The sequence below is a fragment of the Nicotiana tabacum genome, chromosome 22, assembly GCF_000715075.1.
Source record: "Nicotiana tabacum cultivar K326 chromosome 22, ASM71507v2, whole genome shotgun sequence".
Classification (NCBI taxonomy): Eukaryota; Viridiplantae; Streptophyta; class Magnoliopsida; order Solanales; family Solanaceae; genus Nicotiana; species Nicotiana tabacum.
Genome location: NC_134101.1, coordinates 190,687,932 through 190,713,621, shown reverse-complemented (window position 1 = coordinate 190,713,621; position 25,690 = coordinate 190,687,932). Strand labels below are relative to the sequence as shown.

Below are 25,690 nucleotides of genomic sequence, written 5' to 3'. Positions count from 1 at the left end.
TAATGCCATTTTCATTATAGAACTCATCAAATTTGGCATTGTCAAATTCTATTCCATGATCTGATCTAATACATGCTACTCTAGACTTCATCTTCACCTCGATTTTCTTCACAAAGGCCTCAAATACCTCAAAGTTTCATCTTTTGTTCTAAGAAACAGAGTCCATGTGAATCTGGAGTAGTCATATACTATCACAAACATGTATCTTTTTCCTCCCCTGGTTTGCACTCTCATAGGACCACACAAATTCATATGAAGAAGATCAAGTGGTTTTGAGGTGCTGACATCCTTCTTAGACTTAAATGAGGACTTCACATGCTTCCCTCTAGCGCAAGCATCACATACTTTTTGTACTTTGAACTTTTACATGGGCATAGCTTGGACCAGGTCTTTCTAAATTAGTTTATTCAGAAGAGAGAAGCTTGCGTGCCCTATTATTGTGTGCTAGAGTTCAGCATCATCATCAACATCTTTTAGATAACTCAGATCACCACTTTGTATAGACTCGAAATCAACAACATAGATGTTCTTGTATCTCTTGTCCCCAAGTACCACTTCACCAGTTACCAGATTAGTAACTGTGCATATCTTGGACAAGAACTCCACCTTGTTTCCCTTATCACAAATCTAAGAAACACTCAAGAGACTGTACTTACGACCATTGACATAGTACATATTCTCAATTGAGTGAGTGTGTGATTTCCCGACTTTTCCAACTTCGAGAATGTACCCCTTTTTCCCATTGCCAAAAGATACACTCCCTCCTTACAGGGATTTCAGTGAAATAAAGTCCATGGTGTTCCCAATCATGTGCTTTGAATATCCACTATCCATGAACCATTGCTGACTGCTTCCTTTCACTGTTCCTTACACAAGGAATTCAAGAGTTAGTTTTAGAAACCCAAACAAGTTTGGGTCCCTTGTAGTAGGCAAGAGGATGAATAAGAGCTCTCTTAGTCCATGCAGGTAACATGTGTTTTTATGAGTGGCACCTGATCCCTTTTTAGTAGTTACATTTTCAGCAAACACTTTGTTTTTCTGAATAGACTGGACCTTGGCTCGACAATTTTCCTTGAAATGCCCATTGTTCCCACAGTGGTTACATAGCGAGTTATCCGGTACAGTAACATACTTCCTATGGGGGTTGTAAGGGGTTTTCTCCCTTTGAAACCATATTCCCTACCTGTTTCCACCATTATTAACATAAGTGGCAGTGATAGCTTCCGAGGACCAGGTCCACTTAAGGGACTTTTCAAGATCCTTTTTTTACTCTTTCCATTTCAGTTTGGAGATGCTTGTTTTTCTCAGTTTCAACACACAAGCTAGTTTTCACAGCTTTCAACTCGTTTTCAAGCCTAATGTGTGCCTCACTGGCTACCTCTTTTCCTTTCTCAGAATTTCCAGGTCTAGACTCAGTTTCTAGTCCCTCTATAGTTTCCCTCAAATCTGCAATCACTATAAAGAGATCATCTCTTTCCTCATCCATTTCTGTCACTCTCTTCACTAAGGCCTCTTTTTCTTTCCTGAAATTCTCAATGATTTCCTTATGGTCAATAGCTACAACCACCAAGTCATCTCTTTCATGTCCTATGCCAACAATTTTTTCAGTTAAAATAATTTTTTCATTCTCCAAATCACTTATGGCTTCCTTCATATCAACTACACACACTACCGGACCATCTCTAGTTTGTTCAACTTCTCTTAGCTCTAAGGTTAAGGCATTTTATCCTCCACAGATTATTATAGGCATCAATTAATACACTAGCTAAAGACATGAGTTTCTTAGGGGAGTAGGATTTCAGATTTCTCTAAAAAAAACCCTGAAATTTACCTCACTGTTGTCATCATCTTCATCATCATCTTATTGGTCCATCAAAGCAAATATTGAATCATATTCATTTACTTCACTTTCAACTGCCATCATGGAATTATCACCTGCATCAGTTTCTTCTTCAAACTTAATAGAGGAGTCTCCCCATACTGCAAGAGCATGTTTCACCACATTGTCAGCATATCTCTTTCTTTTGAAGTGCTTGTCAGGAACCGGGTTCCTCTTTGTTGCTTTATCAGGGTTGTATTTGGAGTGTTCTTACTTCATGATGAGAAAATCTTTGATGAAGTGACCTGGCTTTCCACATTTGTGGCAGAGATCATAGTTCTTTGGTCTGCTGGAGTTGCCCCTTTTTAGTATTCCTCCATTTTTTCTGATCATCTTCTGAAACCTTTTGGTTAAGTAAGCCATGTCACTATCCTCCTCACTTGAGTCATTGCTTTCAGCTTTGAGTACCATGTTCTTTTCCTTCTTTGGTTCTCTTCTTTTACTGCCTATCTTCCTCTTCATCTCGTAGGTTTTCAGATTTCCAACCAGCTCGTGTATGGTCAGCTCCTGCAAATCCTTTGCTTTAGTAATAGTATTCACTTTACTCTCCCATGAACTGGGTAGGATACTAAGAATCTTCCTCACTAGCTTGTTCTTGGGAATGACTTCACCAAGTGAGTGTAACTTATTTATGATGGAAATGAATCTTGTGTGCATATCTTGAATAGATTGATTGTCCTTCATCTTAAAAAGTTCATACTCGGTAGTGAGCATATCAATCTTAGATTTCTTTACTTGAGTGGTTCCCTCATGTGCTGTTTGCAAAGCTTCCCATATCTCCTTGGCAGTTTCACAAGCATAGATCCTATCGTATTCATTAGGTCTTATTCCACACACCAAAATGTTCTTGGCACAAAAGCTTTTCTTCACAACTTTCCTGTCTGCGTCAGTGTATTCTTTTCTGGTCTTTGGCATTGTCAATGGAAGATCTCCGACGTTCTTCGTTGGGATATAAGGACCATCACATATGACATCCCACAACTCAGAATTTTCAACCATAATAAAATCATGCATTCTTGTCTTCCACCACCCATAGTATTGTCATTGAACCTCGGTGGTCTGTATGTAGATTAACCTTCTTCAAAATTTGGTGGAGCAGCCATAAGGATCCGTCCTAGGTGTTAGCCTGATAGGGGGAACTCGCTCTGATAGCAATTGATAGTTTATATGGGTCCACCAAACTATAGAGTACCAAATCCTCTATGAGTTTCCACTGAGAACGTTAATGAACAGTAAGTAAATGACACAGGGAGTTTTACATGGAAAATCCCGGCTCAAAGGGATAAAAAACCACGGCCTACACTGGTAGGATTTCAACTTCACTATGAGCAACTTTTAGATTACAACCTATGCAATCTAGGAATTAAACTCTAATCCCTTACTAACTTGTAATACACCTATTCCAACCCACTTTTCAATAAACCTATTACAAAGACTTTAACTCATGACTAACTCTAGTCATGACACAAACACAAAAGGGTTTATGGTTTTACAAAGGGGTTCCTAAGCAACACTTCTAGCTAAGAAATTTAGGAATTACAATTAAGATCAATTACAAAGTTACAACTCAACTAAGGACAACAAAATACGAGATATAAGAACTGGTCCGTAGTAGCGTTAAACTTTGTTCTTCAGGCACTTGAGAATTGACTTCGCTGTCTTAGAAGGCTTTTTTTCTTAGGGTGAATTCTCAAGTGTTAAAGTAATGTTTTGTTGTAAAGATCTTGTTAATACACCTTTGATGACATCACTTGAATGATGTAAGCACTTGGTTGGTCAAAGGACAAGTGAGTGCAGAACTGTGCTGCACTATTTCTGTGGCAGTCACTTTCCAACTGTACACAATTGACTTTTGTACTGCTGTCAGGGACACACAAGGGATCAGGTCCCTATGTTGGTTCTGTGTCTTCTATAGTTGCAGCAGTTCACATTAGTTGGATTTCGTTGATTAGCAATGTATACCAAGTGTGTCGGGTTCCCTATCTGGTTCGTGAAATAAGTTTGTTAGATCATCAAAATATGAGGCTAAGACATTGAAAACCCATCACTACTCCATCGAGGTTAGTCTTGATACTTCCTGGGTATCGACTGTGGTGTACTCATATTACGCTTTTGCACATTTTTGTACAGATCCAGGTATTGGAATGAGCAGATTCGGGCAGTGAGAGCTTCTTGATCATGAGGATTCAAGATAGAGCTACTTGATCGTCGCAGTCCTTCGGATTACTTCCTTAAACTATTATTGTCAATTCTCTATCCCAATAGTATCATATTTTGTGTCATATCTATGTATTCAGGAGAGTTTGTGACTCTGTACTACCTAGTCTTGTGGAATTTTTTATGATTATTGCGCGTAGGATTGCATCACCTTTATTTATGTATTATTAAACCTTATTTTCATTATATCGTGTTTAAATTATTTAGTTGTTGTTAGTGATTGTCTTACCTCGTTTAGAGACTAGGTGTCATCACAATCCTTATGATGGGATTTTGAGTCATGACATTTGGTATCAGAGATCTAGGTTCTTCGGTTTTACGAGTCACGAGCAAGTTTAGTGTATTCTTGCGGATTGGTACAAAAACATATGTACTTATCTCTGAGAGGCTACGGAACTATTAGGAAATTCCACTTTTTCATTCTTGTTACACCTCATGTTTTCGTATGCGAGAGTACGTCGTACGTCAAATGATATATGCTCATAAATGGTATTATATTTGGAAGCATATAAAGTACGTTAATCATATTACCTTGGAGGTTATAAATATTTAATATAATGGATAACAAGTACAAAGAGGATTGAAGGCTCAGAAGCTAAACAAACCGAAGAAAATAAGTTTCATCGAATGTCGACAAGTTGGGAATGTTATAATATGTACTTTTGGGGTGATACTAGAGTTCTTAACTAGATAAGGAGGTTATGTTATGAGTTATTTTAGGCTTATAATAGTCGTGTGTTACGTTTTGAAGTCAAGCGAATTGTGGAACAAAAGTTGGCAAAGGTCATCACAACCTACATTCACAAATGTGCTGAAAATTAGGTCAAATATAGTAGAGCTTTTATCCCAATATACTTGGAATTACAAGAATGATACACATGTCAAAATGAATATATATGAGTCTAGTTTCTAATGCATTAACCCGTTCATCGATATGACATAGGAGTAGAGTGATATTTGCAGTTTCGTGAGACTGTGCAGACTACATAGGTGACAAGTAAGTGTGTCACTGAAGCTTTTTGAGCAATACATTTTGTGTATTATGAGGTCTTTTTGGGACATATAATACACCAAATTTAAGGTCTTGGAATGTAGTTTCCAACGCTCTAAACCATTCATTCATATGACATCCGGATAAAAAGATATACGTGTTAGAAGATGGGCCAATGTTAGGGTGCCAAGCTAGCACCTCTTTGACTTTTCCAAAGTTGATATATATTAGTCTTAGGTCGTCTTTATCTTCATTTTTTCATATAACACGACCTGAGAACATCCCTAAACCTATCCATAAGCTCTCTTCTAAGGTTTCAAACAAGATTAATATCTCGGATACAAAATCAAAAAGTGATAACATTAGAACGATCTATACGATGTAAGTATCCCTATATCACCTCTCTTTATCTTTGTGGTTTGATTTTTGGAAGGTACTTCATAATTAAGAAAATGTCTATTTTCTGTATTTAAGCTTTACATATCAAGGAAGGTTGATAAATTCATTTTCTTATTGTTAGAACTCATGAAACGGTAATCGAAAGCCGTGAGTTCAATTTATTTCACTTTTAGTCGACTGTTTTGTAGCCCACTCGCGTTGGCCTATTGTGCTAATGATTTATGGAGTTTGGAAGGATGAAGGGCATGGAGAAATGCTACATGTGGTAGGGTACTAGGCTGGTCGCTCGTCGTTAAAATTTTAGGCTAATTGATAACTTGTTGATTGGGTGTCTTATGGTATATTTTGGGTTTTTATTGTATTGAAGGTCCCGAAATGTTGTTGGTTTGTTTTTGTTTTGCTGATTGTATTATATTTGTGTCTCGCCTATAGAAGGCTTGAGGGAGCAGTAAAATCAGGGGAAATTCTTTTCGTTTTATTTTAGAATCGAGTAAATATATGATATACTAGCGCTATCTAAGTTGTGCATATATTTCTTTATTATATGGTTGGCGCGCTAGTTGTCATGAGCTTGTTGTTGATGTTATTCTTATTGTATTACTTTGGTTGTCGTTGTTGGTATTTGGTATTATAGGAGGACCTTGTTATGAGGGAGATGCTGCCCAAATTTACATAAACGAACTACTAGTTTAAGTTGCAGACTAGCCTTTACTTAGCACTGATTTTGAATCTCCTTATGCCATGGTAGATTGAGTTGATTTATTTGAAGAATTTCTTGGAAGGTATTAAGGACTCAACGGAGTTAAGGTATGTTAAGTCTATCCCTTCTTTCCTTTTGGCATGTTCCATATGATACAACGAAATGAGCAAGTACGCAACTTTCACAAATGATTCTATTCTTAGAAGTACTAGGGTTGCTTATGTTCTTGATTCCCCATGTGTCCTACTATGATACTGTCTGTTCATGGGTCTCATGACATTTCGAGAGATCTTATTGACTTACTTCATTATGCATTGCCTTCATTTTTACATGTATATTGACTCATGACCAGATGGCATTATATACGAGTATAGTATATGTATATAAGGTATGGGGAAAGGTTATGGCGTTATATACGCACCACCACTTGATCAGCTGGTATACGTTGATGATTTCATCCACAGAAGCCGAGATGATATGATGGGATGCCCTCAGAGGCTTGAGGATATTATGTACGCATATACCTATGCATGATATGATATTTATACGCACATGTATGGCATTATTAATGTTTCATGATTCAAAGAGCTATTCAGACTTACAGGTTGAGTCCTTTACTTCATATTTGTTTCATGTCTTTTATATACTGCTTTCATGCCTTACATAATCGGTACTTTATTTGTACTGACATCCCTTTTGTCTGTGGATGCTGGATTTCATGCCTGCAGGTCTCGATAGGTAGGTTGACAGTCCTCCTAGTAAGCTATCAGCTCAGTGGAAGGTGTTGGTACACTCCACTTTCTCGGGAGTTGCCTAATTGGTCAGTATAATTGGTCAGTTACATCGCGTGGTTAAAACATGTGGATGTATTCATGACCTGTTGTAGCTGGTTGGGTTCTACACAATGTGTATATGTGAAAATCAAGTTCTAGGAGGGGATCTAGGTGATGAGATTGGGATCTAAGGTTTGTGGGCTAAGGTTTAAGGAAGGGTCTTCGGTTAGGTGGTATGGACGGGCTTATATGGATTGAGGTGTTAATGACTTTGGGAAGACTCTTGGCACGTTCGAGGGCAGATGTTTGTTTTAGAGGGAGAGAATGTAACGACCCGACCGATTATTTTGATCATTTGAATTTTTGTTCGGCAGTTCGAGGTTGCGAGTAGCTTCATATTATGTATTACGATTTGTCTGTATGGTTAGTTTCGTCTTATGAGAGATTCGAGATAGATTTGGAAGGATGATTCTCATTTTAAAAGCTTTAAGTAGGAAGGATTGACCAATTTTGACTTTTGCGTATTTGATATCGAATACTAGTTTTGATGGCTCCGTTTGGTATGGATGGTGGTTTTGGACTTAGGCATATGATCGGAGGTGGATTTGGAGGCTCCTAGTTTGTTTTGGCTTGAATTGGGGAAAGTTGGATAATTGAAGGTTTAGAAGGTTGATAGGTTTGACCGAGAGTTGACTTTGTTGATATCGAGTTTGGATTGTGGTTCCTGGAGTTGGTATAGGTCCGTTGTGTCATTTGGGGCTTGCAAGCAAAATTTGAGGTCATTCCGAATTGATTTGATATGGCTCAACATGAGTTTTAAATGTTCAAAGTTCATTAGTTCATTAGGCTTGAATTGATGTGTGATTTGTAGTTTTGATGTTGTTTGGTGTGATGTGAGCTCTCGAGTAGGTTCATATTATGTTTTGGGATTGGTTGGTGTGATTGGACGGGGTCCCTGGATGCCTCAGGTGTGTTTCGGATGGGCTACAAGCCATTTCTTCAAGTTTTGGAGTTGCTGATTTTTCTGTTGTTCTGTAGTTCATCGCGATCACGGAAGGCCATATTCGACTATGAAGTGTATTTTGGGTGGGTGAGGATTTACTTATTGCGGTCGCGAGTTGGTTGTCGCGTTCGAGAGCATGGAAGGGAGATGTTCATCGCGTTCGCATTCCTTGTGTTGTGATCGTGTAGATGTTGAGATGGAAAGAGCGCCCTGTGTTGGCCTTTGAGTTCGTGTACATGAGGTTGCATTTGTGTAGGCCAGATTAGCTGAGGGGTCATTTTCACGGGATTCATTCCGCGTTCACGTAAAGGGAATTTTGGCAGCTTATGATTTGTTCTTCGCGATCGCAAAACAAGTCATGCGATCGCGAAGAGTACCCAGGGAAGACTTATATAGTCTCTATTTCGAGGGCTTTTATTATTTTATCATATTTTGAGTTAGAGAGCTCGAGTTTGGGCGATATTTTGGAGACGATTTTCAAAATTCAACTGGTGTAAGTATTTTTGACTCGGATTTGTGTATATTCATGATTTCAACCTCAATTTTAGTGTTTGATTGATGATTTGAATTGTAGAAATTGGGGATTCAGTAAAAACATTTCTCCAACATAAATTGATGATTTGAAGGCCAATTTGAGGTCGGAATTGGATGTTTGTGATATGGTTGGACTAGTATTTGATTGGGTATTCAAAATTTGTGAGTTTTGGAGTTCTGAGGTGCGGGCTCGAGGTTGACTCTTTGGGTTGGGTTTTAGATTCTTGCTCAAGATCGAAGCTTTATTATTCGAAACTATTTCATATGGATTTTATTTATGATATTAACTTATTTTGGCTAGATTCGAGTCGATCGGGGGTTGTTTCACGCGAGAAGGGCTTATTAGTGGATTGCTTTAGCTTATTTGAGGTAAGTATCTTGTCTAGCTTTGTGCGGGGGAAACTATCCCGTAGGATTTTGTCTAATTCCATTATTTGAATTAGGTGACAAATGTGTACTCGGGCGTATATGTGAAAATTGACTATCTTAGACCCTTAGGTTATTAATATGCTTTTAATTGAAGTTGTTGTCATATGTAATAACTTTAATTTTCAAGTTATTTTCCGTTTCATTTTGTTGTTGAAATTCTTGTATACATTGTTGTTGAGTCGTGGGATATGCTTTATTGTGTTATTGCTTTTGTGTTTGGCAATATTATGGAATATGTCGACATGTTGTGAGGATTGATTGTTGTTGTGCAGAGCATAAGGGTGGCATTTCATTACTGTTGATTGTGCGGAGCATAAGGGTGGCTATACGTTATTGTCGGGGCAAAGCGATATGGATAGCTATTGTGTTATTGTCTAGGCGAAGTGATAAGGGTGGCTATGTGTTATTGTCGGGGTAGAGCGATATGGGTGGCTATTGATACATTGTCTAGATGGAGCGATACGAGTGGCTATTATGGGGATGTTATGTGATGGCTTGGGAGTGTGTTGTTGATGAAAGGGGAGTATTCTGGTTATTACTTTTGACTTCCTTGTGTGTGACATGCATATTGCATGACTTATTGTGTTGTTCCCAATGTGCTACTCGGTATCTATGATATTACTTAATGATTTGACATGTGCTAGTACACTTGCACATGCATACACCATAACATGTCATTTATACCGGTCCAGAAGTATAAAACTTGACGTTCATTGATCATGTATATGTATTCTTGTATATTTGCTTTCTCTGCATATGGTTTGCCCGTGACCACGCTGGGAGGATTGTGAAATTAAGCCCCTGAACATGCCTGTGACCACGTTGGATGGATTGTAATATTGAACTTGTGACCACACCAGGTGGATTGTGATATTGGCAAGTGAGTTATCTGTGCAACACGGGAGTTGTCCGTACGGTTGTGACTTATACTGTGGCACGAGGTCTTATCCATATAAAGGTGATTGATAATGGGAGCACGAGATGTCATGTGTATATAATTCATGATTTGTGACTTAAGATTCGTGATTATGAGGTGTGACACCTCAGAGTGACTCTTGTTGTAAATCCTGTGCCAGAACGGTTTGATGATTGGAACTATCACTATTTTAACTTTTGTTTTTTTTGTGCTTTGTTTATTTTGCTATTTTATCACATGATTACTCTTTGTTGCAATTTATATACTTTGCTTTCAGGTTATTTGATTATTAAATGTCTTGACTTAAGCCTCGTCACTACTCCACCGAGGTTAGTCATGATACTTACTGGGTACCAGCCGTGATATACTCATACTACATTTCCGCATACCGTGATGTATACTATATTTCCGCATATTATTGTGTAGATCCAAGTATTTGAGCTAGCAAATTCAGGTAGTGAGAGCTTCTTGATCGTCGTAGTCCTTTAGAGTCTTTTCCTTACATTATTACTGTCAATTCTCTATCCAAACAATATTTTGATTTATATCTATGTACTCAGTAGAGTTTATGACTATGTACTACCTTGTCTTGGGGAATTTGTTGTGATTATTCCTGCGTAGGCTTGTATCACCTTTATTTATATATTTATATTATACCTTATTTTCATTATATCATGTTTAAATGGTTTAACTATTGTTAGTGGTCATCTTACCTAGTTTTAGAGGCAAGGTGCCATAACGATACTTAAGATGGGATTTTAGATCGTGAAACAAGCCTAGTCATAGAGAAAGCACTAACGGGGTTGGCAAGGTCTGATGCTCACTTTCAACAACCAACAACAGCAATAACAACATAATAATGGCTTATAAGGAACAGCAGCTCAAATAATAACAGGTTCAATTCTAACACAATAAGAGGAGGAATAAGTATGCTTTTCAAGTATCATCAACTTTTTCATAGAATTCACCTAGATAGGGATTTTTCAGGTAACTTGTGATTTCAAGATCTAGACATCAAGTGGAGACATCAAATACCTATTAGCATGAGAAAACTACAACTTTCTATCCGCATGTCAAATATACATGCCAAAATCACAACATCATAGTTTAATCGTCACATATATACAATCTCAGCATGCTCATAGTGTCTAGCACAAGTAGCTCTCAATTATTCTCTCAACACTCTCACGGTGCCTGGTACAATACCCTAAATTATTGCAAACACACACCCAACATTGTACGAGTGCCTGACATAAGTCCCTCACTAAGCTCATCTCGCGTGCCTGCACTCACAGGGACCAAAGTAACATGGGTTATCACTTGACTCCGAATGGGCGGATCTTAGCCCAAGCGCTCATCGGATCAAAAGTCAACGATGATTATCACTCAACCCAATATGGGGCCTTGACACAAACGTCAACTCAATATCAATATCAATATGGATCTAAGGCCCAAGATCAGTCATCAACCCATTTAATATGGCTCTATGGTCTAATGTTAATCATCAATCTCCTCAAGTGTTACTATGCCAACATCTCACAGTTTCACAATCAAAAAAACACACAAAATATATCAACATGCCACAACTCAACCTAAACCGGAGTCACGCATACAAGGACACTAACAACATGTGAGATAACATATGTAAAGTGCATAGAGAAAGAAATATAGCACACAGTTATAATATTATGACAGAAACATATGACCATGGCTAAGGTAAATAGCTCAATATAGCAAAAGTATCCATATCATGTCTCGAACAGATAAGAAAAAAGCCTAGATATGATTTATAGCATGAATAATAGCTCATATAGTCATACAAGTGGAGGAAATGCGAAATCAAATAGGCATGATAGCAAAACAATGAATATAATAGCCTAAAGTTTACCGAGGATCATGAATAACTACTGTTAGTTTGTATGGGTCCACCAAATCGTAGAGTACCTGGTCCTCTACAAGGTTCTACTGAGAGCACTTAATAAAATAGTATGTAAATGAGGCAGAGGATTTTTACGTGGAAAAATCCCACACAAGGGGATAAAAAAACCACGACCTACACCTGTAGGCTTTTAACTTCACTAACTTATAATCTACCTACTACAAGCCACTTTACAATAATTCCTATTGCAAAGGATTTACTCAAATAACTTGTGGTACCTTTACCACAAGCCACTTTATGACTATCCTAGTTATAAAGGCTTTTTCTAACTTGTGATGCTATCACCACAAGCCACTTTGTAACTCTACGATTACAAAGACTTTTTCTTATGACTAAAACTAGTCACAACATAAACTCAAGGACTTTACGGATTTTCAAGAGGATTCCTAATCAAAATGCTTCTAGGTAAGCAGTTTAGGAGATACAGTAGGTACAATAACAAGGTTACAGCTCAACTAGGACAAAAACAGTCTATCTTTTAGGAACAGGTATGTAGTAGTGTTCAACCTTGTTCTTCAAGCTTGTGAGGATTGGTTCCTCTATTTTTGAAAGAGGCTTGAATGAGAAACAGAACCCTTCCAGTGATGTTTTTGTATAAAGCTCATTTGGTGCATATTGATCACATCACTTGAAATAATGTGAGTACTTTGTTTGGTTAGAGAATGAGTGGGCGGACAGTGTAGTGCAGTGCGGTAGAAACAGTGCTGTCAGTCACTTCATTTCTAGCTGTGTCCAATTGACTTTTTACTACTATGAGGAAACCATAAGAGCATCAGGTCCTTGTGTGGGTTCCTAGCTCCTGATGCTATAGCAGTTCACCTTTAGCTGGAATCTGTTAAAGCATGCATCACTCCAAGTAGGTCAGGTTACCTATCTGGTTCTTGACACGAAGTTTGGTAGATCATCAAAACATAGGGCAATATTATTTAAAGTCTATCAATTTTTCTCTTTTGATGATGACAAACTTAACAATTATAAGTAGGAATTTGAGCAGTAAAAAGTTTTAAAGTCCCAGGGAACACAGAGTTCCCCATCTTACATGGTCAGAGTAATAGAGCGTTCCCCAATAAGAACCAGTTCTCCCATGTGTTCCCCCTGATTCCTTATTCTAGTTCTCCCATGTGTTCCTCCTAAGTCCTTATTTTCCCCATTTTGGTATCATTAAAAAGAACAACATCACAAAGAAGTCCAGCTAAGCTAACTCATGCCACATATGTGCACACAACTATGATTGAGAATAGAACATAGAAAAAGATTACTATAATAAAAAGAGTATTTATATTAATAAAGATTTAATACGCCTCTCCCTTTTGAAAAAGGAAGAGGCAATATTGGACTTGTTAACAGGAGCAGTAGTAGTTCATCCCAACCATCAAAAAAGGAAAAACAAAAAACATCCGCCAAACCATCAACAAAGAAACAAAACATAAGAAACATATCCAGAAAATTGGCCACTGAAGGGTACTTAGGGGGCACTAAGAGGAAAAGGCTTGGTAGCTACAACAAGTGTCTGGAGAACAAGGTCTATTCGGGTGTTTCCCGACTTTTGCTCATTGAACAGTTCAACCTTCAGGTTCTCTACTTGCACCCTGAGATCAGAATTTTCCTGTGTCAAACGAACCACTTCTTCATTCGACAAGGGAACCCCTCGGGATTGCTGACCTTCCAGGACAACATTCCTGGCCTTCAACCGATGAATTTCCTCAGCTGCACTGTTCTGGGCATTGATGTGCTGAGAAACAGCTGGTGTACTTCCTTACCCCTATACTTTTCCACACACTCACACTCTTCCAAGGTTGTCTGTGAGAACGTCTGCTTTCAAGTCCCCACTTTACCTATTCCTAGTGGAACCTTAAAGAATTTGAACACTAGAGTAAGCAAGAATCCATAGGGAAACCCATGATTACCGTTTTAAAGTGGCATCCTTCTGCATATGTTCAATCATTATGGTAGGCAGACTCACAGGATTGAAAGCATCCAATTGCTCCATTAGGAATAGGTCAGACTTGGAAGTCGCAGACCTCCTTTTTGCTCGAGGCAACAGGACTTTGTTAACCAACTCAAACATCAGCTGGTATATAGGGAGTAGTGCTTTCTTATGGATCTGGTCACCTTTCTGATTAGCATTGTCTTTCACCCCTACATTTCTGAAGTTATACTTACAAACATCTCGTACACTCGACACCCCAACTGTAGGAACTTTCAAAATCTCTTCAAGTAATTTCACATCGAAGACGATGTCTACACCATTGACCAAAGCACAGACATGGTCAGTATAAAATAGAAAGAGACTAGCGAAGAAACTTTGTACCTTCTCCTTATACACTTTAGGTGCATCAATGTGAAATAGATGCACCCATTGTTGGAACTCGACCATTTCTAGAATTTGGCGCATTCCGGCCATCTCAGAGATTGCTGGGTCAAACGTACGACCCAGCAGGACTTTTTGATGCCTTAGATGCTCAGAGCCAAGGCCGACTTCACTTCTCATTTTCTTCATAGAACTAGGTTCTTCAACAGATTCAGACTTGCGTTTCCCAAACTTCTCTCCACTGACTTTACCTTTTCCCTTGGACTTGACTAGTACATCCTCATCAGACATGGAAAACTCACTCACTACCTCCTTCATCATAGACTTAGATGTTGACCCTTTCTCTATTGAAATAGGCTTTTCCTTTTTCAAGGACCGCCGAACAAGGGTACCAGGTTCTTCAGGAGTTCCCTCTTCCACGTCGACTACATGGATAGCCTCATCACTTACAGGTACACCATCCTTCGCCAACTTTCTCCTTTTCTTCTTACTACTCTTCTTGCTCTTTAGGAGAGCAGAGTCGTAGGCCACTTTGACTTGAAGCCTGGTAGCAGGTCATTTGATTTCAGACTCAGGGGTGGAGACAACCCTTCGCTTACTTATGAACGCATCAAGGGCCACGTTGTCTAGGTCTTCTTCATCACTAGATCGCATTTCAGGTGCTTGAATTTCCAGGGGCACAACACCAAATGTAGGAACAACACTGTCCTAGGGATGAGAGCACTGACCTAGGTCCTTCGGAGAGGGATCAGGTTCCTCATGTGATGCCCCAGTAGTATCTGCTACTGCATCCCCTTCAACAACCATAATGGCCCCTTCTTCCTCTATACTGTGTGACTCATTTTTATGGGAAGTAATTTCATGCAATATCCCATCAGCGGTTACTACAAACATAGTTACGACACTCTTCTCTTCCTCAACCAATGCTTCCACAACCATGGAATAGGTGGCAGTGATGGCAAAACCCTTTGTGAACTCAGTATTTTGGCCTTGTTCTCCACTTAGGGTTTGACCGGTGGGAACAACAGATGATAGGGAGAACTGAGTAGTAGTTTCAAGGGTTTCTGAGTTGGGAAGAGATAGGGAAACTAGATAAGGTGTGACTACAACAGCAGGAGTAATAGAGGGTGACAAAGGCTCAGTGAAAATGAGAGGTTCCATAGATGGGTGAGTGGTAGTTACAGCTGATGCAGAGAGATCGGAAGTTTTCTCAGCCATTGAAAGGAGTGATGTGACAATCCTTCCTTTTTTTGGTGATTCTAGAGTAGGACTTATGGTTAAGAAGAGCAAAAGAGAGTTTTTTAAAAGGAGAGGATAATTATGAAGGGATAAGAATAGGCACTGGTTCTGAAACGGCGGTTGGGTATGGAGAATTGCAATGTTTCAGAAGGAGGTGGAACGTTTTGAATTGAAGGGACATAACAACAGGATCTGAAAAGTTGATGACATGGCAATTGTATTTTGTATCCTTTTTAAGACGTGTATTAAAAAGATGCACAGAACTACTAACCTTTAGTACAAGAACCTAGTTCTTGAGTTTTCTTTTGTTTTCTCCCCTTTTTTTGTTTTGAAAAGAATCAATACTCTTTTATCATTCATGCACTACATCTATCGCCTTTATGATCATCATGCGTGTTTACCTGCAACGGTATTGAAGTGAGTTAGGCATGGCCAGAAAGCACTTTGAGCTAGCTATTTCTTAGGGGTAAGAGCCAGCCAAAGAGGAATCAGGTTCTCAATTTGGCTTCAACAGTCCCAGCTTTACTCTGTTTCTTTCAAACTGTTCCCTACTTAGTGCCTTGATAAAAATGTCTGCAATTTGATCTTCTGTTCTGCAGAACTTCATACATATCAACCCTTTCTCCACACTGTCTCTCAAAAAATGATGCCTCACATTAATATGTTTTGTCCTTTTATGTTGAACTAGATTTTTTGGCCATGTTGAGTGCACTGGTGTTGTCACATAGAAGGGGCACACTCTTAATGAGTACCTCAAAGTCCTCCAGTTGCAGCTTGATCCATAGAAGTTGAGCACAGCAGGATGCTGCAGCTACATATTCAGCTTCAGCTGTTGAAAGAGCCACTGAATTTTGCTTCCTTGTACCCCAAGAGATAAGACATGAACCTAAGAAGTGTGCCATTCCAGAAGTGCTTTTTCTATCCACAAGATAACCTGCATAGTCTGCATCAGCATACCCAATCAGATTAAAACTATCACCTAAGGGATAATACAGCACTAGGTCCTGCGTTCACTTTGAGATATCTTAGTATTCTTTTGACAACCTTCAAGTGAGATTCCTTGGGATTGGATTGAAACCTCACACACAGCCCCACGCTGAAAACAATATCAGGTCAACTGGCAGTGAGATAGAGGAGAGACCCAGTGATGCCTCTATACATTGTTTGATTCACTGGAGATCCAGTTTCATCCTTGTCCAGTCGAGTGGAAGTTGCAATGAGAGTGTCTATAACCTTTGATGCTTCCATGTCAAACCTCTTCAAGAGTTCCCTGATGTATTTTTGCTGACAAATGGAAATACCCTTTGAGGACTGTTTTAGTAGAAGACCTAATAAGAAGTTTAATTCTCAATTATGCTCATTTCAAATTCACTTCCCATAGGTTTTGAAAATTCTTCACACAGAGAGTCAGTTGTTGCTCCAAAAATAATATCATCAACATAAACCTGAACAATGAGCAGGTTCCTTCCTCATTTCTTTAAGAAAAGAGTGTTGGCAATTTTTCCTCTTTTAAAACCATTTTCTAAGAGGAACTTTGACAGTCTTTCATTCCAAGCTTGAGGAGCCTGCTTTAGCCCATACAAAGCTTTGTCCAGTTTGAACACATATTCAGGGTGCTCATGACATTCAAATCTTGGGGGTTGCTTCACATAGACTTCTTCCTTAATGAGTCCATTCAAAAATGCATGTTGATACCCAATTTTTCCGTGTATATTTTTTAATATGCAAAATACTTTCAAAATAGCATATGTATGCATATATAAGTATTTCCAATTGTTTTATTATTTTTTTCTTAATTTTTAAAGATTTTAAACCAATTTATTCCCCTATTTTATTCATAAAAACCCAATAATATTTCCAAAATTATCGTTTTGGTAATTCATTTATTGGATTCTCATATTTATGCCAAAATATAGCTAAATTAATTTTTGTACATTTTTATAAATTTATTTAATATTTTTAAAGCTAAATTGCATATAATTACAATATTAGCCTCTTTTAGATTTAATTGTGTTTATATCTATAAAAATTAAGTCCAGTATTTTTAATTTGATAATTATATGTTATCATTTTAGTACTTTTAATTTATTTTCACAATTTAATTTGCTATTTTTTATAAAATAAATGAGGAAAATTGGCTATTTAAAAACTAGCCCAATTACCTTTCAATTATAGCCTAAATTGAACCCCAATTGGAACCCAATTTTACCCCGACCCAATTCCCTTCAAATTCGACCCTTTACCCGTTTAAATGACCCACGCGGACTCCCACCTAATCCCACCTGTTGATCGTGTAGATCAACGGCTCCCATTACTCCCTTCCTTTTTTAACCCAAACGGCCCCTTCACCCTAATCCATTTCTCACAATACGCCGCATGTGAATCCCCCTCCTCTCTCAAATCCTCTCTATAAAAACATCAAACCCTAGCCGCCGCCACCTTAATCTACCCTAATCCATGGCTCTCCATGATCATCTAAGACTTGTATCAGCCTCCCAAGGCTTCTACGTGTTTGTTTCTGTGCTCTCATGACCAGATTCTGAAGGGGCTTGGTCCAGTCTTTTCTCGATGACTGTTCTTTGGTCGTCTCTGACCTTTCTCCGAACAGCCATGGCCATTCGAGTCAGACCCTTGACTCTCCTGTTTAGATCGATGGCTTTCAAGGCTTTTCTCGTCATTTGGGGTTCTACTGAAACCCTAATCTCTAAGAGCTTCTCGACTTCTTTCAAGTACACTTTTGATCTATTCTTGCTATGAGTTTTTAAATGCCTTCTCGAAGCTTCTTTAATTTTGTTTTCAGAAAAAAAGACTCTGCATCTTTTTCCGATTAGGGTTTTCCTTCAAGTTCTTCTTTTCAAAATCATTTCTGAGTTTAGCATGATAAAAACCCTAATTTCTTTTGGGGGTTTTGAGACTATTTGTTAAGTGTTTGTTTTATTTACTTGTTTATCATCTCTAGACTCGATGGGTGATAAAAACCCTAATTTCTTTGTGTTCGTTCGAGTTTCTGAGACTATTTGCTAAATATTGTCTGATTTATTTGTTCATCATCTTTAAACTCGATCAATGTTGAAACCCTAATTTCTTTTTGGGTCTATTCGAGATTCTAAAACTGTTGGTGCGATTTATTTGTTTATCATCTTCTAAGCTTGAATGTTATTAAGTAAAAACCTATGTCTATGGGTTTGAAATTGCTCGTTGGAATACCTGACTTGATTTGAAGTTCCTTTGTTTCAGTATCTCTTATCTTTATGTGATTCCTTTGATTCTGGGTTCTTAATATCTTTGAAACTCGACTATGATTTTCAGAAGGGTTTTCGCACTTGACCCTTTGCATGCTTCTGATACTCTATCCTTTTTTTCTTTTCTCTATACTACTGATTCAATGAAACTTAACCTACGTGACTATCATGTTTCGAATGTTTGATGTCTACTAACTTTGTGCTACTATTGCATGCTGTTTCTTTTGCCAATAGTTTGGCCTCGCATGTCCATCGTTTGTGCACTCTATTTATATATAGAGGCCCCTTCTTTGATTGATTCTCAATTTTGGGACTGATTTCAAAACTCCTCTTTTTGTGAACTCTAATTTTACTCGCCTGTTAAAGTGATCGATCACTTTCCTTATTTATTTCCTTGCTGAATCTTTTCCCCAAAACAAGTGTATCTCTGTTCTTGGACTCTATTGTGTACTCAATGTTTTACTACTTCCTTTTATGGTAATAACCAGTCGGCCTACAAACTAATTTTCTTTCCTTCTTTTAAATCTGTTAGCCCCTTTAAAAAGTGATTCCTCAATTAAAGGGGAATCACTTGGTTGATTGATTCTGATTGCTGATTACTTCTATATGTGCATTTATTGCCTTATTTTTGACATGCTTTCAAAACTATAAGTATCCACCTTCTGTTCTTTCAAACACACGAACACAAGGCATAAAACGCTTGAGTTCAGACACACACTCCACTAAAATCTCTCTCTTTTTTCTATTGCTACTTGTATTGCTGCCTTACCTAGCCGGCTGAAAGCCAAATCTAGGCTGTGGGAAGCTTGCTTATTTTTCTTTGCATTTGCATCTAACTGGTATGTTCTAATTAAGCTTCTGCACCAACAATAACATGTTTCTTTACTGTCTCTTCCATCCTTGTTTGTCTCCTGTTTGTATTTAACCAAGTTCCATTATTAAACATGCTATAATCTGCCCCTTCCTGTTCTGTGTTAATTCTTCTGTCCATTACTTATTATGACTTATGAATCCTAATCCCCATCCCCAAGGTGTTTAGTATATGTGGTTGGTTTGCGACATGACAACATTGGACATTGCTATGCATGAACCAAACCTGATCCCCTTAGGATCATAACCTCCATGTATCCTCTAGATGTTGTGTATTCTGATTGGTTTATAAGCATGTCAGCACCTTCTATTGTTGTGCATGCCCAAAGCTGATCCATGCCTAAGTACATGGGCTCCTTGCAATGGATTTCCAACCTTTGACCCCCTTTGTATGAAGTTATTAACTATGTGTGTTACTAATTACTGTCTCCCTATCACCCTTTACCCCTCTCCTTTATCCCCTCAGTTTTAAGACTCTGTTCCTCCACTTTCACTATTTTCTTAGACTTAGGTTCTGCCCCTATTGTGTGAGCCTTGCCTTGGGACCCATGAGCTCCCTCTGAACTTGGACATATAAGGGCTGGCACTTCCACACTTCACGCATCCCAATCTGGTTCTATAAACCTAGGTGTAAGCACTGCCTAGGGTCCTTTGAGACCCTTAGGGAACTCTGACGCACCCAGGTTTGAGAAAGTCTTTGAATCAATGGCCTATAGGATGTGCTGTTTAAATTTTACATGTTTTGAGTTCTCAATTTTAGAAATCATGCCTATAAGATCTGTTTGTTTAAATTATGCATTTGTAATTTTGCACGTTAGATACCATGTCTATAAGACCTACTTTTCATTAAATTTCTACATGTTCTGCATCTAGAGAGTATGCCTGTAGGACTTGCTTAAATTCTGCATATTATGGTCACATTTAGATACCATGTTCCTAGGATCTAAATGGTAAAAATCAGATATCGTGTTCATAAGGTTAAGAATCAGTACCCCTTTTAGAAATCATGTCTATAGAAATAAAATGAGCAATATTAGACACCCTGCCTATAGGATCTGCAATCAATTTAAAATTCAGTCTATTCTGAACCAGTTTTAAACAACCTTCCTTCTTTATGTAACGAGGTTTAGAAAGCATGTGTATAACTCCACCCAAATGCGTAGGCAAGCCTTAGATGTGATAACAATAAAAATTAAATTCGCTTTTGTTAATTGCTACAACCTGCAGGTAGGCCTGATTCGGACTTCTTATCTGAGTTATGTAATAAACTAATCTGCTTCAATAATTAACACCCCTTGTCTTTAGTATTTTAATCAGACCTTAAAAGTATGTGCAAGTCATGCTATTTATGTGTTTTGTTTGCAGATGTATGCATGAGCCTTTATCTGTTTACATGCTTCCCTCAACATGCAATATTATATGTTTTGTATGTCGCCTTAGATTTTTACCTTTTGAAACCAAAATCAGCCTAATATCCCTCCCCTTTAGGAATAGTAGTCCTAAACTCCTCCGGGACTGATAGGAATGGGACGGGTAATAGCATGCAATAATGATCGAGAGCAATCCGCGCTTTAATACCTCAACGGGGCGGGAAGGGTAGATATGGATATGATGATCGGTGCGCTAATACCATATGTATCCCCTCTTTTGAGGAGTGTCATATCGGGTATCGCATTGATGTGATCCATATTAAATATAAACCTAGGACCCCCTTTCCCTTTATTTGCAAACTTCTTTTCAAAAACTCTTCTTTTAATTGTTCTTTTTCTTATGTGTTTAAATTTAAATCCCCAAATATTTGAGCCCATACTTGTCTATTTGCTAAATTGCATAAATTCACAATTAACTGTCTGATCGGGAACCACACTAGTGGATCCTGAGGGGTGCCTAACACCTTCCCCTTAGGATAATTTCAAGCCCTTACCCTATCTCTGGTTGTTCAAATAACTTAGAATTGAACCATATATGTGTCCTAATGCACCTTAAATCATTAGGTAGCAACTCTGTAAATGCAAACCCAGTTCCCAAAAGAAACGAGTTGTCCCATACCAAATGTCACAAACTCGATCTCCCAATTGCATAAGAGAGAAAAAAGGGGGCGCGACAATGCACTCTTGACATCCATTTGGAACAGGGTAAATTCCATATGAGATGCAAAAGCGATTAGAATTCTGATAGTTTCCATATGAGCCACTGGAGAAAACGTTTCATCATAGCCGATCCCTTCCTCTTGATTGTATCCTTGGACCACTAGCCTGGCCTTGTTCCTTGTGGTAATTCCATGTTTATCGAGCTTGTTTCTGAATACCCACCTGGTTCCTATAATGGTTCGATCTGGGGGTCTAGGTACCAGGTTCCACACATTGTTTCTCTCAAACTGATGCGGTTCATCTTGCATGGCTGCAATCTAATCTGCATCTTTCAAGGCTTCATTGATATTTTTGGGTTCTATATGGGAGAGAAATGCTCAGAAGGCAAGTGAATTTCTGGCTATTGACATGGTTTGTATTCTAGAGTCTAGAGGAGTGATGATGTTGTCTATAGGGTGAGAGCTTTGGTGTCTCCAGTTGGACGCCGGAGGTTCATTCTGACAGGAGGAAGATATGTTTGGCTGATTTTCCTCTATCCTTCTTTCGGGTGCTAGTGAAGTTCCTTGAACTGCATTAACCACCCTTTCTTCAGCTTCTGTGGTTGTAATTGAGGTGCTTGGTTCTGTTAATGATACGGCAACGTTGTCTTCATTTGGCTCCTTTACTTAACTCATCATACCTGCCTTTCCGTTTGTCATGTTAATGACTTCACCCGTAACGAGTAAGCGTTCTCCATCTTGATCTTCCTCAGTACTCTTCTCAACTGATGGATAAGATTCATCAAAGATAACATGGACACTCTCCTCAACACATTGAATCTACTTGTTATATATCTTGTAAGCCTTGCTTTGAGAGGAGTACCCAAGAAATATTCCTTCGACACTCTTGGCATCTGTGAGCACATGATTTTTGCCTTACGAAAAACTACTCCAAAATAAATCAAAAAATAAAATAAATTTCTTTTACTGTGTAATTTTTGAATTTGCGTGGTGTTAAATACTTGTGTTATGTACGTAAGTGTTTACATTGTCATAATAAAGTGAAAAAATAAAATAAAATACATATTGCATGCATATAGGATTTAATGATACATTTAAAAGATAATTTAAATAAAATCACAAAAATATGCAATAGTTCCATTTTTATTCCACTGTGTGATTGATGTTTTGTCTATGTGTTAAATAATTGTTATAAAATAATTAATATATTTTGCGAATTTAAAATTGTTTACAATTAAAATTAGAAATTTAAATTAGAAAAAAATAAAAAAAATGTATATATATGCAAAATCGGACCTGGATTAAAATCCAGGCCCAAATGAATTAATTCCCCCCCCCCCACAGCCCAATCCAACATCCCCCTGTCCGGTCCAATTCGAACCAGACTAAACGACGTCGCATGAGGTACTTCAAATCTGAGCCGTTGATTCATTGCAATCAAACGGTCCAGTTCAGCCCGTGCATAAATAAAACGACGACGTTTAGGGCAACTAGATCTGAACCGTTCATCCATTTTGATCCCACGGTCTTAAAATACTCACTCAAACCCGATCCATTTCAACCCCGGGTTGACCCTTTCCCCAACTTAAATCAAACGATGTCGTTTTGATAAGTGGATTGATCCTGGCCCTTCATCTTACTTGATCGGACGGATAGCATCAATCCACCCCACCCCTATATAAGTCCCAAGCCCTACCTCAGCCCCTAACTGAACACCCCCCTCCTCTCACTGTTCATCATCTTCCTCAGACCCTCCCCCTTAACCCTAAGCGCCCTAAGACCCCAAAGCTTGAAACCCGGCGGCATCAACGCCGCCGGTCACCAAAATAACGCCCTAGGACCCCCTGAACATCCTCTACACGAATATGACCTTAGTTTCCTTCGAATCAGGCCCCAACTCTTCGAATCTTAAATCGAAGGTGGGCCTGAAAACCTGATCTTCTCCGATGGCTTCCAAAATAACACCACAACTTCCCCTAGATACCCTCATCATGGATCTGTTAGTTGCATGGTTCAAATCATACTGGAACTACTCGAATCTTCATTTGAAGATTCGAGTACAACCTGACCTTATCCCAACCTACTTCAAACCCACACCAGTTACCCCCTGACCTCCCTCGTGCCTAGAACATCTTTGGTTTCCCTCGAATCTAACCAGAAATGAGTAAATCCCAAATCGAACTTTCAAGAACCTAAAATACCAAACTTTTGGATTCTGTCCAGATTGAATAAAGATTGAGGTTTAATCGACCTTAGTCGAAGTATTTTCAGTGGAAAATACTTCGACTAAGGTCTGTTTGATTTTAAACAAAGTCCAAATCCAAGTCGAGTTGAGTTCAGTTGAATTTAAAGGTTCAGAGGTAATTTCTGTTTCTTATGAGCATTCTATGAGTATTCTATGTTTGTTTTCATTAGTCTGTTTAATTTTTCATTTTTTTAGTCAATTCTATTATACTGTCTCATACTCGTCTATTGGATCAGAATCATACTATTGTTTCTGTTGTTTACGAGTGGTCATAATATGTGTAATCGACTCGATTAAGTTCGTCGATTAGTTGTTTTGTAAATTCTTATTGCCATTAATGCTGTTTGTAATACCCTGTTTATCCGTTTGGAATTGTTTATTGTCATTGAACTCAGTCAATTAGTTCTTCCCAATTAATTGATTCTCTTTTAATAATTCAGAAAGTTTGTCAATGGTATGTATATATTGTTTTCTGAACAGGGCATTGTCAGTATATTGACAATGCTCCTGTATTTGTTTGCTTTTAGTTCAGTTTTGAATTTCAGTTGAAATAATCCTGCATGTTCTGTGTAATGTTAAGGGTGTTTTATTCAGTGTTCAGTTGAGAATCCCCTGTTTAAATTCAGTTCTTGTCAATCAGTTATTAGAAATGTGATATACTGTCTCAAAATCATAGGATTGGTTATAGCTGTAAATCAGAAGGATAATTAAGTTTATACAGATTATAGAATCTATTTTACAGTGGGTTCTGATTTTTCAGTAATAACAGTAGGTTTTCAGGGGTACTACTGGTAATGAAACAGTGAGGTAATATGATATAATAGAGGGCTGAAAGTGGTATGTTAATGGCTATTAGTTAATGATACTAATGGGGAACAAGGGATAATGGGCTGCTAGAAATCAGGAAAAAGTTAACTTGATGGGATTTAAAGTAGTAAAGGCAGATTTTAATGGAATTTTTTCTGTTTTTAAAAGATAAAAGGGGGTCCGGGCAGCACTTAAAAAGGGGGGACAGACCTGTATAAGATAGAGGGAATGGGGACTGATTTAGGGGAGTTTTTCAGAAAACTTGAAGAGAGTTTAAGAGTTTTTTTTGGAGAGATTTCAGAACAGAATTTAGACAGACTTTAAGAGTTTTCAGAGAGAGAGAAATCAGTTTTCAGACAGAAATTTTAAAGTTCAGTTTTCAGAGAGATTAGAATAAGGAAAATTGAGATCTTGGGCAGATTTTAGGAGATTGAAAGAGGAAAATCAAGCAGAAACAGAAATCTGAAAAGGAAGATAGAAAGAAAGGAAAACAGAAACATTAAAATAGAATTCTACATCGGAAGTTAGTATTGAAGTTGATTCTGTGTTTAAAAATTGAAATTTTTTTAGTCGGTTTTGTTCCAAGTCTCAGAATCAGAAATATCATTCTCTTCATTAAATCTGTCCGGATTTGTTCAATATCGTTGTTCAGTTAAAAATCTAAAACTTCCTAAAAGTACTGTCACTGTGCATCTGGGTTCTTCGGGTCTTATTATTGCTCAAACCTGTGGAAAGACTGCTATTCCATTGATTTTGTTACTGCTGCTACTGCTGAAATATACTCCTTCTACCTTCATTTTCAAGTACATGTCTTTTAAATTTTAAGTTGGAAAGAGATTCAACATGACTCATCAATGAAGCTTGAATTGAAAATTCTGTTTTTCCATTTGTCCAAGTTCATCAGTTTAAATTTCATTTTTCGTTTCATGTTAGTTAATTAGTAGTGAATTCAATTTGATAGCTATGAGTTAATTGTCTTACTTTGAAAGTTCGTATAAAGCTTTGTAATAATGTTAGTCCTTCATCTCATTAGTTTAATCATATTTGAACTGTCAAGGCAAGAAACATGACATAAAGATTGGCTATTTACTAGGCCTTATGGCATTG

The 25,690-nt window shown here is 38.0% G+C and overlaps 1 protein-coding gene across 1 annotated transcript; it reads right to left on the bottom strand.

The window, feature by feature from the left end:
- Positions 1-1,861: 1,861 nt before the first annotated feature.
- On the bottom strand, positions 1,862-2,893 carry LOC142176202 (uncharacterized). Its single transcript, XM_075243318.1, has 2 exons — positions 2,323-2,893; positions 1,862-1,980 (listed from the first exon to the last, which is right to left on the bottom strand). The coding sequence occupies exons 1-2, from the start codon at positions 2,891-2,893 to the stop codon at positions 1,862-1,864; spliced, it is 690 nt and encodes a 229-aa protein (XP_075099419.1).
- Positions 2,894-25,690: the final 22,797 nt, after the last annotated feature.